Source organism: Peromyscus leucopus, chromosome 7, assembly GCF_004664715.2.
Source record: "Peromyscus leucopus breed LL Stock chromosome 7, UCI_PerLeu_2.1, whole genome shotgun sequence".
Lineage (NCBI taxonomy): Eukaryota > Metazoa > Chordata > Mammalia > Rodentia > Cricetidae > Peromyscus > Peromyscus leucopus.
In genome coordinates, this window is record NC_051069.1 from 27022044 (window position 1) to 27035738 (window position 13695).

A 13695-nucleotide genomic window follows, 5' to 3' on the forward strand; every position below is an offset into this window, starting at 1 on the left:
CTGAGCCTGGAGCAGGGTGGGGGGAGGGAACTTTGGGCTCCTGCACTCTGTACACCCCCACCCCAAAGTCTCCGTGCATTACAAGGATTTGATCCTTCCACCTTGGCCTGGTCCCCCCGGTAGGGTATGCCTCTCTCCAGATGCCACCTACCGGCCTGCTCGGCCTCCCAACTCTAAATCCAAGAAGAGCTGAGGTGCCAGGAAACGGCCTGGGTGAAACTCGGGGCCCCAGGCTGAGGGTGAAGACCCCTCTGACACTTCGGAAGACGTGAGACCAACATGGAGTGGTCAGCTCCCTCCTTCTCTCTCCTTCCCTCTGTCTCCTTCCCTTTCTTCCTTTTGGAGACAAGGTCTTTCTGTGTAGCTCAAGCCTGCCTCCAACTCAGGATATCCTGCCTCATCCTTCCAAGCGCTAGAATAGGGCACCAAGCCTAGCTTTAAAACGTGCGCGTGTGCACATGTGTGTGTGTGTGTGTGTGTGTGTGTGTGTGTGTGTGTGTGTGTTTTGAGGGGGATGGAAACCAAAGCCTTGCACATGCTAGTCAAGGAGTCTACCATTGTTTTATCCCAGACCTTAGAGCTGCCAAGGTTTTTGTTATGTGTAGATGTTACCCAGCCTCCCCTCCAACGACAACCTCACCATCTACCATGACCACCAAAAGGGGCTGATGCAGTTCAGTGATATGTCTCCCCAGAGCGGTGAGGGCCTAGGTTCAATTCCCAGTATGGGAGAGCTGGGGAGCTGCGTTTAGTGCACTGACTATGGTGGCCCATGTCTTCACTCCTTGCACAAGGGTTCAAAATCAGCCTTCGCTACATAGCAAATTTGAGGTCAGCCTGGGCTACATGAGACTATCTTTAAAAACCCGGTCATCCGCCGGGCGTTGGTGGCGCACGCCTTTAATCCCAGCACTCGGGAGGCAGAGGCAGGCGGATCTCTGTGAGTTCGAGGCCAGCCTGGGCTACCAAGTGAGCTCCAGGAAAGGCGCAAAGCTACACAGAGAAACCCTGTCTCGAAAAAACAAAAAAACAAAAAAACAAAAAAAAAAAAAAAACAAAAACCCGGTCATCCATGAAACCTCACCATGGAACCTGTGAATTTCCGAGCTAAGAGGAACTTTTGAGACCATCTGTTTGGGCCTCATCTATGAAGTTGCTTCTAGATGATGAACTGCTAGGGTGGAAGGGATTTGCTGGATCTCTCATCTCTTAGCCTTAGAGGCAGGGCACGGATGGACCTTGAGCCCAGGTCTCTGCACTTGGGACCCAGGGAAGGCATGCACTCTGCCCATCTCCCCAGGAAACTCCCTGACTCTCTAGAAACCAGCCAGGAGTCTCTACCAGCTCTGGGAGTGGCTGGGTTCCAGGCCACTCCTATCCCAGGAGGCTTTGGAACCAGAGAGAACCTTGGTTTGAACCTGGCTCTCTGCTGCTCATTCTCGGGATGACCTGGGCGAGTTACATAACCCGCACCCCTGGGTTTCTTATCTGCTAAGTGGAGATAATGACAGAACACGCCGTGCCTTCCTTAGGACCCCAGTCACTGTGTGGGAAGCAGAAGGACAGGATGGAGGAGATGTGTGTGCACTTCCTAATGCCAGGATCCTGTGCCTGTTGTCTACCGTGGCAAATGTGATTAACATTTGATGACTTACGGTGAACGCTGGCCTGGGATATCCATCCACAGGACAGAGTAATCACAAGGGTCCTTCAATATGCAAGAGGAGGCTGGAGGGCCAAAGCCACGGAAAAACTTGAGGACAGGAACAAGGGTTAGAACGATGTGAGTGCTGGCGGGGCGATGAGCCAAGGGGTATGCATTGGCTGCCCATCCACGGATGATGGAGGAAGCGAAGGTGCACATTTTTTGGAATGAAAACTCTGCCAAGCGTTTTCAGAGGGAACACCACTCTGCCGTGCTCTTAGCCATGGTTTGAACTTCGGAACTCTAGAGCTGTTTGTGTTGTGTTAACCATGAAACTCAAACATGTGCACAAAACTGTTGAAAGGTAACCAGCAGTAAATGGCAAGTGTTCTGTGTCCCAGAATCCTGATTTCACTGCATGGACACATTTGCATTACTAGGCCAAAGCCTGTGACCCCAGAGGCTGGCAGCAGAAACGGAGCCAGGCAAGTGCCTGGCTTCCAGGCACTGTGATGCAGGACATCTTTTCCAGGACAAACCCAGTCCCATACATCTGTGAGAGCATGCAGAGGGAGGTGGCCTGCTTAAGAGAAGGATGGAGGCGGCCCCCACAGGAGTAGCTTCCTAGATCTTTTCAGGGGAGGGGCCAGGAATCTGAGCAGCTTACCTGTTGGCCTCCAGCCTGCTCTCTAGCCTTACCTTCCTGAAATCATGGTGGCTAACTAATTGAGCCTAACATTTGCTCAGTTCTGTGGCCCTCAACTTGCTTGTCAGTTAACTTAAGACATCCCGTAAGGCTGGAGGCCAGGTTTTCTCCCTTGGTAATCTGCCTGTCAGAAAACTGCAGCTCAGAGCTGCTAAGGCCATTCTTGTCCCTCAGCCTTGAGATGGTGCCAGTGAGGCTGGGAACCCGGTGTGGCTTCTAGTTCTGTGATGGTGGCTTCTTGACTTCTGAGGCCTTCATATTCTTTGCAGGGGCATGCCTGGCTCAGAGACTGGAATCCAAGGCATCAGAGTACAGCAATTACTACTCGGCAAGTGTGTTCCTGTCTTGGTATGTAGCCCAGGCTGGTCTCAAGTGGAGCAATCCTGCCCTGGCTTTCTGTGCTGAGGTAACAGGTTTACACCACCATGCTCACTCTTCTTCCTTACCCTCTTCATACTTACCTGCTAAGGGTCTGTCACTCTATCACAAGACAGTTGGCTTAAACTAGTCTAAATAGCACCTTACTATTCTGGACAGGAAGTCCTTCTGGACAGATCAATAATAAAATGGGGTCATCGTCGATTCAGACTGGGGTTGGCCACTGTTAGAGGTTAGGGTGCCCAGGGTTGGACTAGGGAGTGGAGGCAGTACCCATCAGAACAGTTTCTACTGTGACCACCCCTTCCTCGTCTTGGGAGCCTCCACACTGACTTCTGAATTGGGCCAGTGCTGGCTTAGGATCCCCTAACACTTGTGGAAGAGCCGGCAGCCTCAGGAGCAGTGAATGTGGCCCATTTCACAACTTCTGTCTCAACACATCAGCTCATCTGCACAGGGCGGTGCAGGGACTCTGTCCTCTGCTGGGCCTGGCACCAGAGACTCACCAAACATTTGGTGGATGAATGATATTGGTACACTAAAGGCTCCCAGACTGGCAAAGGGTCACAGGAAGGCACAGACTTCCACTGGTGCCAGCCCCTTCTGGGAGTATGTACCTGCACAACTTCAGGACTCCCGGGGTACAACTGAGATGGCAGCCTCTGCTCTGGGCAACCCCATTGCAATTTGGGGCTCCAAGGCTTTCCCATGTGCCCCCTTTGAAATATTTGTTTTATCTGTATAGCGCATGCTATCTGTCTACAGGTGGAACGTGTCGGATCCCTTGGAACTGGAGTTCTAGGTGGTGTGAGTCGTGAGAAGTTGGTGTTCTTAACCACTGAGCCATCCTTCCAGCCCCCCCCCCTCTCTAAACGACTGATATTCCCAAAGTCATTGAGCTGTCTTCTCACAAGACTTTAGCTCTCTCAGCTGTGCTTGGGACCTGTTGGGAATTCTGCCCTGTCCTGGAATCCAGGCACAGACAGAGGAAAACAATAGGAAAAGTCCCTTTCTGTCCCATGCTTGAGTACCACATCACCCAGCTGACTGAGGTCCAGCCAGGGTCAACTCAAGGAATCCATTTTCCACCCGACTCTGCAAACACACACGTGTCTCTTCTGAGGGGTTAGAGTCCACATGGATGTCTGGGACACAGTGTGAGGTTGACTTGCCAGACTCAGAAGGCAAGGTGAGAGAATGCCACTCAAAGCCCCACCCCAAGCCTGGGGATTTCTCCAGATTCCTGTGTCCCTCCACCCCACCCCATGTGCTTCTCCCAGCTAGACTCTGAACTGTAAGGCAAACAACATATCAGCATTAGAACATAATAAGGTTTTTATTTCCACAACCTCCTACTGTCCAACCAAGTTACTAAGTTGTAAATGTCCCACACAAACAAGGACAAAATGTCTTAGCAACTTGAATCTGGAGATTTTTTTTAAGCTTTTTTTTTTTTTTTTAAGTTTTAACAGAAATGAGAAAGAAAAAAAAATACTTTTTACATTTTCAAAGAACAGAAATAGCAAAGTATATTCATATACATTCAACATATATTGCGCATATTGGTTACTACAATATAAAGCAATGGTGATCTTGAAAATAGTTTGCAAGATGGCACGGTTAGCAGGCTCACTGGCTTCCATCTGGGTGGCTCTGGAGGGTGGCGTCTGCTCTTCCATCAATCCAGGACCATGTAAACAGGTCAGGCTGAGCATGCGGAGCAGCAGGGCGTGCCCGGGACATCACAGCTGGACTGAGCTCAGAAGCCAACGACGGCTCTTCAGGCTTTCTTGGGAAGTCAGACTTCTGGTGAGTAATTGGTGATCTCATGAAGTGGAGGGGAGACTGGAGGGTATGGGACCGTGGAACGGGTCCCTAGCAAAGCTCCTGCATTGAAAACAAATCCACTCAAGGGACAGTGGGCTTGGAAGCAAGCTGCCGGTGTCAGTGGAGAAGGGTAAGCCAGGCGGGGACCCTGCTGGCAACATCCGGATGCCATGCCAGGCGGCTGCTTCCTTCTGTGCGAATGCAGAGGCTGGAGGCCTCTGGTTCTCAGAAATGTGGGCTAAGAGTCAGAACAGGGACCGCTCCTGGCTGTTTTTGAAGACCAGGAGAGAACAAGACCTCGCTTGGCCCCCGGCTGCAGAGGAGACTTTGGTTTCTATCAGCAGAGAGAGAAAGCTAATGACATAAACACTAGCTATTGCGTATGCGCGGCTTCAGTAGGGGAAGGGAGGCCACTGCTCCGTCGCTGGCACAGGAGAGTGGCTCACGATGCCAATGCCAAGGAGGACGCTTTAAAGAGAAGGTGCAAGCCACAGTTCAATAGCACAGAATCTGGCTAAACATTACTCTTTTAAACAAAAATTCTTTTTGTCTTTATTAATAATAACAATAATAACAATAATATCAACATTTACCAAAAACAATTCCTACATGATCAAGAATTAAAGTGTAGGGGCCAAAGATGCCAGGGAGAGGAGGAGGTTAAGGGACTCCACACAACCTCCTATTCTTGTCTGGGATGAGGCGGGAAGGGAAGGGCATATATACACACTCATATATATGCGCACATGGACGGACCAACGGCCCTTTTTTCAACGCAGCAGAGTAAGAATGAAAGCCACACGAACCCCACAGAGCACCACTGCGGGGTGTTCACTCACGAGGGGCGACCCGTCGGACGGCAGCTGAGGGGCGCAGAGCCACACACAGAGGGGGCCACACTGAGCCATCCTGGTTGGCAACCTTCAGCAGCAGGCCGTTCAGCCCACGCTGGGTTCGGATGGAATTCTGCTGGGCCAGATATGGTTCTAGGGGAGCCAGGCAGGAGACTGTGCCAGATTCCAGGCTCAGGTTTCTTTTTCTCTTTTACTCTCTCTCTCTCTCAGCCACTGAGCTCCGCTCTAGCATTTGTTCCCGGCAGACTGGAGCGGAGGGAGAGAGGCTGGTCTGCACAAAGGCTGTGGAAGGGAGGGAGGGTCCTGAGTGAGGTTCAGCCCCTGAATACTAACCGCTGGCTCCTCTGCCTCAGAAATGGAAAGGAGAAAACAATACCAAGAGAGAGAAAGAGAGAGAGAAAGCTAGCTTAAGAAAGGAGGGGAGGGGGAGGAAGAGAAGCAAATCATCTCCAAAGGAAAATTCCCGAAACAAAATACAAGCAAACCTCCAAACACCAGAGACTCAACTCAAGCACACCAGATGCCGGTTCACGAAAGATGGAGACCACGGATTTCCCGTTTATTTCCTTGGAGCCTTGGTCACACAAGCCATCATGGCAAAGGCCCCTCACAACCCAAACGACAGCCTACTGGTGCCCAGTGCGGGGAAAGGAACTCGACTGTTCTGGCGGAGACAGATGGCAAAGTGGTGCGATGCTGCTGGACACTGGTGGTTTACAATCAGCCTCCTCCTCCTGCTCGAGCTGCGCACACATCTGTGAAGCAGACACAGGACGGCTTTGAAGGAGCGTGACTGGACTCTTCAAGTGCACTTCCCAACCCTTTCTAACGGTACTGGGGCCGGAACTCAAGGTCCTGCGTGTGCCATGCATGTGCTTGACCAGCAAGCCACACGGCCCAAGGCCCTCAGTGAAGTCTGCTTTAGGTGTCACTGTCTAAGCCTTGCCACACCGAGGCTCTGCCACGCCACCGCCTGTGGCTTCACTTCGCTAGGGTCTTTCTGTCTCTGCAGAGGTAGAGTTCCTAGTACCATCCACACGGCCTGCACTAAGCTGTCAGTGCCAGCCGGGCCGCCACCTTTTCAGCATATATATATATATCCTTTGTTTACTTCTTACAAAGTCCGGCTGGGGCTGGGGCTGGGGCTGGGGCTGGGGTTCTGTGGTGGAGTGCTTGCCTAGCCCTGGTTTCTAGGCTCGGCCCCCAAATGCCAAAACAACACAACAAAAACAACCAATGAAGGAGCATGGCTGGATCTGTGTTCTTTGGTTGGGTTTCACCCTTCAGGAAGGAGTGTAAGATTAGCTCTCTTTCTTAGTGTGCTAGCCAAAGGTCACTGGCTTCTGTCCTATAGCTCACTGGATCTCATAAGTGATCTCATAAGGGCATCTGTTACACAAGGTGGGCCATGTACCTTTTTTCTATAATAAAAACTTCAGCCCACCTCAAAACTAACATAGTACTTAATGAAAAAAGCAGGCAGAGGCATGGAAAGAGAGATACTCAAGTTCACCAGGTACCACACACGGAATGAACATGCTGAAGGGATGGGGGGGGAGGGCTGGCTGGCAGTGGGCCATGGGGCTGCCTGGGCCCTGACCAGACTGGCACTCACTCTCCATATCCTGCTACACGCCGGCCTGCTCCATGCTGAAGGAGACCTCGGGGTGCTTGTGGCTGAGCAGGATGTCTGTAACACACGTAGATGGATATCGGGAGGAGTTTAAGTGCTGGCTGCCATCACTCAGGCCTGGATGCTCGTGACCTCCCAGACTCACCCCACACTCTGCAAGACCAAAAAGAACACATGGGATCGGTAAGCGGGGAGAATAAGTGGGGCAGGAGAGAGGAGGCACTTGCCTAGCAAACCCAGCCTTATTCCTGCTCGGACCCAGGCCACAGCAGGCCCTTCAGACCTGAGGGACCCTTCCTGACCACCTCCCCCTCCCTTCTGCTACCCTCTTGACCAACTGACATATGGGGGAGAAGATGAGAAACCCCTCAGGAGCCTTTTCTTGGAGTTGGGGGAGACAGCTGTAAGGAGCCCACAAGGGCCAGGCCAGGACTCTCTCTCCTGGGCACTGCACTGATGAACACCACCCGCAGGAGGCCAGCATCCCTCCAGACACAAGCTAGGCCATGCGTGGTACTCTCTTGATGTCTTCACAGATGAAGACTTGCCTGCAGAGCTTAGGAAGGGTGGACCTGTCTATTACCAGGCATTATTTATTTATGGTCTCTTGCCCTGGCTCTATAGAGACACAGAAATGTTCAACTAGGGTAGGAGACCCTCCAAGGAGACGCAGAAAGAGCTCTTCCTGAAGGGGCCTCCTGTTGCAGCACTGAACTTGGACTGTGATGGCCCTGTGCTGACAGAAGCCAGAGCCCCTGACACGCGCACTCTCACGGAGATGTGTGGGGAGTGACTCTGTGTGTAACACTTCACACAGTGATCGTTTCCACAAAGTCTGGAGCGGCCCCTCTGGGGAACAGCCCAGGGCTGCCCGTTGGCAAGGCCTTACCTTCGTCCTCCCCATCCTGAAACTGCTGGCTGCCCATGAGTGAGGCCTGACTGAGAACGGCATCTGACATTCGGGCCGAGCTCAGAGCCTTTCCTGCCACCAGGCTCATTCCTGGCAAGGTATCCAGCTGCACCTGCGGAGAGATGTCAGGACCAGTGAGGCTGCCAGACAGTACGCCATTCTCAGGGGAGCCCTGTTCCCTCCACGGCAGCCCGAGGAAAAGGGTGTCCTGGGTCACCACCCCAAAACTACCTTCCTCTGAGTCACAGAGCTGTGGACTGCTGTCTGAGGTGCTAGCCCTGTTCTCGGGTGCCCTGTGTAATATGGTGGCTGCGGTGCCTGTGAGTGCAACTGTTATGGTGGAAGAAATCAATTTGTAACCGTGTGTGACTTTAACACTCTTACATCTGAACAGCCACAAGTGGCAGGCTGATGGCTCCTAGGCGTTAACCACGGCTCGGTGTGTACACCCAGTGGACAGGCTTTGCTGACAGATCAATTCTCAAGAAAGCCAGAGACAGCAAAACAGTTGCCAGGAATGGACCAAGAATTGAGGGGTCATAGGTTGGGGCTTGGGTTTAGATTCCTGGGAGAGGTTAAGACCCCAGGTATCAGCTCATTTGATTCCTAAGTCTAACATTTGGATACCCTAAGTCTAACAAAGGGTACCCTGGGATGCCACTAGAGCTAAGGCTTGTCTCTTAGGGAGAATCAAAGAAATGTCCCCACAGCCTGCAGAGGGCTGGACTCTGAGAAGATGGCAGAAGGGGTGTTCTGCTTTCAAGTTAAGATTGGCACCATCCCAACTCTAAGCAGCAGGAGGGGCTGACTTACGTATGCATCGTCGCTGTTCTGGATCGTGTGGTGTCTCTGGAGGGTCCGGGACCGGAGAGGCTCACTGACCGAGGGCCGGGTGGGATACCCAAGCCCGTTGTGATCCGGGAGCTCCATTGCTTGTCCTGGAGAACTTCGGTCCATGCAGTTCCCCATGACAGACTCTAGGAAAAGGAGCACAGCAGGGTGAGCAGGCCCATGGCTTCTTTCTCTCAGTGATGCCGACTCCCTGTCGCCCCTTGCAAGAGACAATGAGAGAGAGAATTGCCCAACTGCCAGGCTCAGCCAGCTGGCATGGGTGTCAGAGGAGCTGGGGCCAGCCTGACAATACCAGGCCCTACAGCAAATATGAGTTTCTTTAGGACACTCCCTCCTCCAGCCGGTATGAGCTGGATCATGCTCATCCTCTTTTTTTCCTACCTCTCTGCTGGCTTAGCTTGGGCTATGCTCCCAAATCAGCATACAGAGGGAAAATTCTAGAGCTGCCAGGGCTTCCGGCCTGTACTCCACGGATGCGGCTTCTGTCTCAGCACCACCCCAGGTCTCTCCTTCCTGTTCCCGAGCCACTTCTGATGCTGCCCGTGGCTCCTTCACCTTTCACAGAAGTGCTCACACATAGCTGTGCTTGACCTTACTCCCTACAGCTTTTTTGACATCATCTAGTTCTATGGCTTCAACTCCACTGACTGTATAAAGCAATACTGTAATGGGACCAGCAAGCTGCTCAGTGAAGAGAGGCACTTGCCATCCAGCTTGATGATCCAAGTTCAATCCTCAGAACCCACCTAGCAAGAGAAATGATTCTGCATGTGCCTGCATGCGCGAGCACGCGCGCACACACACATCTGGAAGGAGAAAAGCCCGAAATGCCAAGAGGCAGGACTGGTTTTAGTTTTGTTGCCTGCTCCTAATGGATAACAGTCCTTAAAATATCTGAGTAAGATCCAATGAGATGGCTCAGCAGGTAAAACCCCGATGACCTGAGTTTGAGCCCTTCAGCCTACAATGGAAAGAGAGAACCAATGCCTGAAAGTTGTCCTCTCACCCCCCACCCAGGCCATACCCTGTGTGACCCCATGTGCACACAACTAACAGGTTTTTTAAAGTTTTAAATCTTTGAACAAAAACTGAGATGTAGCATATATACAACACATGCATCACATACATATAACACATGCACACATAAGACTCACGTGCATGTACTATGTACATATAATGCACACATATAAAAATAGGAACAAGGATTTAAAAAAAAGACTAGTGCAATCTTTATAGGGTAGTATCTAGGGGGTGCTTAGAAAATGATGTAGGCAAGAGGTAATGGGCCTTGCCTGGAAGTAGAAAGTCTGGGGTCTGAAGTGTCCACCACTGAATGAGTGGCTTCTTTAGATGTCTAGCTGTAGGAGTGGGCAAAAGGAGTCAAGTAGGACTCCACGAGCTTATCCCTTAAAGATTAGGGAGATGAGGTGTCAAAACAAGGGTGTCTGGAGAAGTAACAGGTTCTGGAGAAGTGGATGAGTTTGGAATTTGATGTAAGTGTTACATACTGGTTAGATAGCCAAGAAAATAGTTAAGAAAGCATTTCAGTGTGTGTGTGTGTATGTGTGTGTGTGTGTGTGTGTGTGTGTGTGTGTGTGTTCCTGTCTGTTCTCTTTCCCCCTTTTGAATCCTTTAGATCTGAGAAATGAGGCTTCTCCAAACCCAAGTGCCTGCCCAGCCTTTTTGAAGTCCTGAGGCCTCTGCTTTCCTGCTTTTAACTCTCCTGTGCCTGGCTTCCTGAGTGATGCTCACAGGCCTGAAATGCCACCGGGACCTAAGAGCTATCACTTGGCGGATCAGGTGACCAGCTTTCTTGGGGGTCCAGTTTAGCGCTCCCTCTTCCATCAAGTGGAGGCGACACAGTGGCCATGAGCACAGGGCTGGGAGGGGAGACTCAGCATGACTCTAGCTTCATCACTTCCTGAGGAGGGGAAGGAAACTCCAGCCAGGTAGCTGATCCTTCTGGGTGTCTGCTTCCGTGGGGTACACAGACTGCTGCCAGAGCATGGGACACCAAACAAGTTAGTTCCCCAAACTTAAATTTTCCGGAGTGGCAGCCTTTGATCTGGAAGCAACAAAGGTGATTACCAACCGGATCCAGGGCTGAGAACACAGCTCAGCAGTGAAATGCTTGCTTAGTGCGTGTAGGACCCATGTTCGACCCTTCAGCATCACCAAGAATAAACCCACACCCGATGAAAATGAAGCAAACTGATAGGAGCTGGGGAGCAGGCTTACTGGAAGGGTCAGCACCCCACATTCAGAAGTGGTGCTGGGAAGCAGTAGAGCAGGAATAGGGAGCTGCTGGGTAAGGATCTCAGCTGTCACCCAAGGGAACCTGTGTTGAAGACCCTGTCACTGGCATGTGGCACTGACAGGATGTAATGAAACTTAGGAGGGAGAGCCCTGATAGAATGAAGTTAGGTTAGGGCTGGTGAGATGGTTCGGCAGGCAAAGGCATTTGCCATCAAGTCTGATGGCCTGAGTTCAATCCCCAGGACCCATAGGTGGAAGGAGAGAACTGACCTCCTCAGTTGTCCTGAGGGGCACGTAAGCTCGCTCTCTCTCTCTCCCTCCCTCCCTCTCTCTCAGGGTGGCAAGATGGCTCAGTGCGTAAAGGTGCTTGTAGTAAGCCTGACGACCTGAGTTGCATCCCTGGGACCACAGGGTGAGAGGAGAGAAGTGACGCCTGCAATCCGTCCTCTGACCGCCACACGAGTGCTGTGCAACATCCGGGACATAACCCACCTACCTGAGCTACACAAAATAAATACAAGCGAAAACAAGGTTTTCAAAAGTTAGGATGGGATTTGGGAGACGGGCCCCCCTCCGCTCCCTTTCTGCTTCCCAGCCAGAAGGAGGTTAGCTTTGTTCCAACACGCTCCTCGCTGTGGTGTGTCGCCCCACCACAGGCCCCAAAGCAGTAACGACAAGTGGTGGCTGAAAGCTCGGCCACATCTCTCCTCCTCATAAGCTGATCTTCTCAGGCATTTTGTTACAGTGGCAGGAAGCTACCATAAGCAGGCATAAGGGAAGGAATGCAAGGGCCAGGAATGAGCCGCACAAGCCAGGTTCCAGGTCCATCACCACCGGAGTACGCCAAACTGACAGCCAGGCGGCCTCCCCTTCACCCTACGGTCCCTTATCTGGCAGGTGGAAGGTCTCTGATAAACACCAAGGACTCCACAGGGAAAGAAGTCAGTTTAGGAAGAGTGCTGAGCCTCAAAGTCCTTGGATGAGACCTGCTGACCAGAGGCTGTAAAAAGACCGAGCCACTGAACAAGGCACAAGAGTCTCGGGCACCTTTTATGCCACTTCAGGAGCTGGAAGACCAGGCAGGCTCACAGACAGGCCTTTAAATAATGCAGGGACCAGGCCTCCCAATATCCAGGAGGGTCCAGAGGGAGGGTACTGAACAAGTAAGGCACAAAATGCACCAAGGGATCCAAGGCACACCCCACCCCTGGGAGGCTCCGGGGCAGCTTTCGTAACTGCTGAATCTGTCAATGTTGACTCATCCTTACTATTTACCGGGTTTTCAGAGTAAATGAGAAACAGCATGTTTGCCTACCTCTTAATCCCTCCAAGGCTGTCAGCACTTTACACTTTGCAAGGCCTGACGCTGACTGGGCTCAGAGAAGAGGATGTGGTTTTCTGAGTTTAAGTTGTATAGAATGGTTGTGCTATTGTATTTATTTACTCAGGGAGTCAAAAGCCTCAAGCCCTGTGACACTGCAGAAGGAGGATGCACTTCTCAAGTGACGACAACGAGACTGTAGGCAGTAGAGGGCAGAGCCAGCCCTGAAACTTGTGACATTTGGAAGAAAGTTTTGGCAAAGCACATGCTCAGTGCTCTGCCCAAGCTGGCCTCCTACTGGCTGGTGGCAAACAGACATATGGGAACCAGGAAACCACGGACACAGGTACGAGGGCATCTAAGTTTCCTAGACTAACATCAGTAAGCTTTGCTCATTCACCCTTAAGAAACGCTAATACATCCAGAGTTCTGTGCCTGTAAACTACAGCACACATTCCACACCACTTCTGATATAGCTCTTCATGAATAGAACACCTCCAACACCCCCCCACACCCCCCACACACATACCCCCCACCCCCACACCCCCCACACACATACCCCACACCCCCACACACACCCACACACCCCAAGGGGTTCTGAAGCAACTGCAGCAGCATGCACTGGGCTCCAGCAAACCGTTAATGCCTCCGCTGCATTATTTCACTCCTCTGGGCCCTAAACTCACATAATTATACGCACGTGGCTTTGCTGAGGACAGATACTAGGAGGGAGGGCAGCTCATCTCTGTGATACAACAGCAAACAGGTGGGAGTAAAGGTGAAGCTTCTACAAAACTAACGTCAAAGGTCGGGGAGGAAAAGGTCAGGGATAAACAGGACCCCACAGGGTGAGAGCCACCCACAGGAACACCGGGGGATAAGGCTGAAGGACAGGGCAACTCTGAACTGAACCTAGAGGGTTACATGTCTGTCTTGACTCTTCGAGGCCACAAGGTATTTGTAGGGACAGTGGTGGTGACGGTGGTGGGTGACAGGGTCGGAGGGAAGGGGAGTAACAGGTGTTGGTCAGCTAGAAGGAAGGACGGCTCTGACGACCAAGTAACTGTAACATGCAGTATGGACCTGAAATGAAGCCTCTGCCTGGGACCAGTCGGTAGCCTGGAAATCACTCTGAAGTTGTTTAACTGTCAGGAGACTGGAGCAGTGTTACATGATTCTCATGCAATATGAAGCTGGACCTAGACAAAACTCTGGCTCTTCTCCTTAGCTTCTCTAATTCTTTCCTGGGCTGCACTCCAAGCTAAGCAAGCCTGGGTGCGATGGCCCCGAGACACTGTCCCCTGGCTCTTTCC

General features: G+C 51.8%; 1 protein-coding gene across 7 annotated transcripts in view; it reads right to left on the reverse strand.

Moving 5' to 3' along the window:
• Positions 1-5933: 5933 nt before the first annotated feature.
• Sik3 (SIK family kinase 3) overlaps positions 5934-13695 on the reverse strand; it is a 222175-nt gene continuing 214413 nt past the window's right edge. For 5 of the 7 annotated variants that reach the window (XM_037207532.1, XM_037207533.1, XM_037207535.1 and 2 more), the window contains 5 exons: positions 8767-8930; positions 7933-8065; positions 7189-7196; positions 7026-7100; positions 5934-6165 (listed from right to left, as the gene is read on the reverse strand). In XM_037207532.1, coding sequence (XP_037063427.1) covers positions 6037-6165; positions 7026-7100; positions 7189-7196; positions 7933-8065; positions 8767-8930 — 509 coding nt within the window. In that variant the 3' untranslated portion in view covers positions 5934-6036. Of the gene's footprint in view, positions 6166-7025; positions 7197-7932; positions 8066-8766; positions 8931-13695 lie in introns of all 7 variants that reach the window. The other 2 variants (XM_028866472.2, XM_028866469.2) reach the window with 2 other exon arrangements.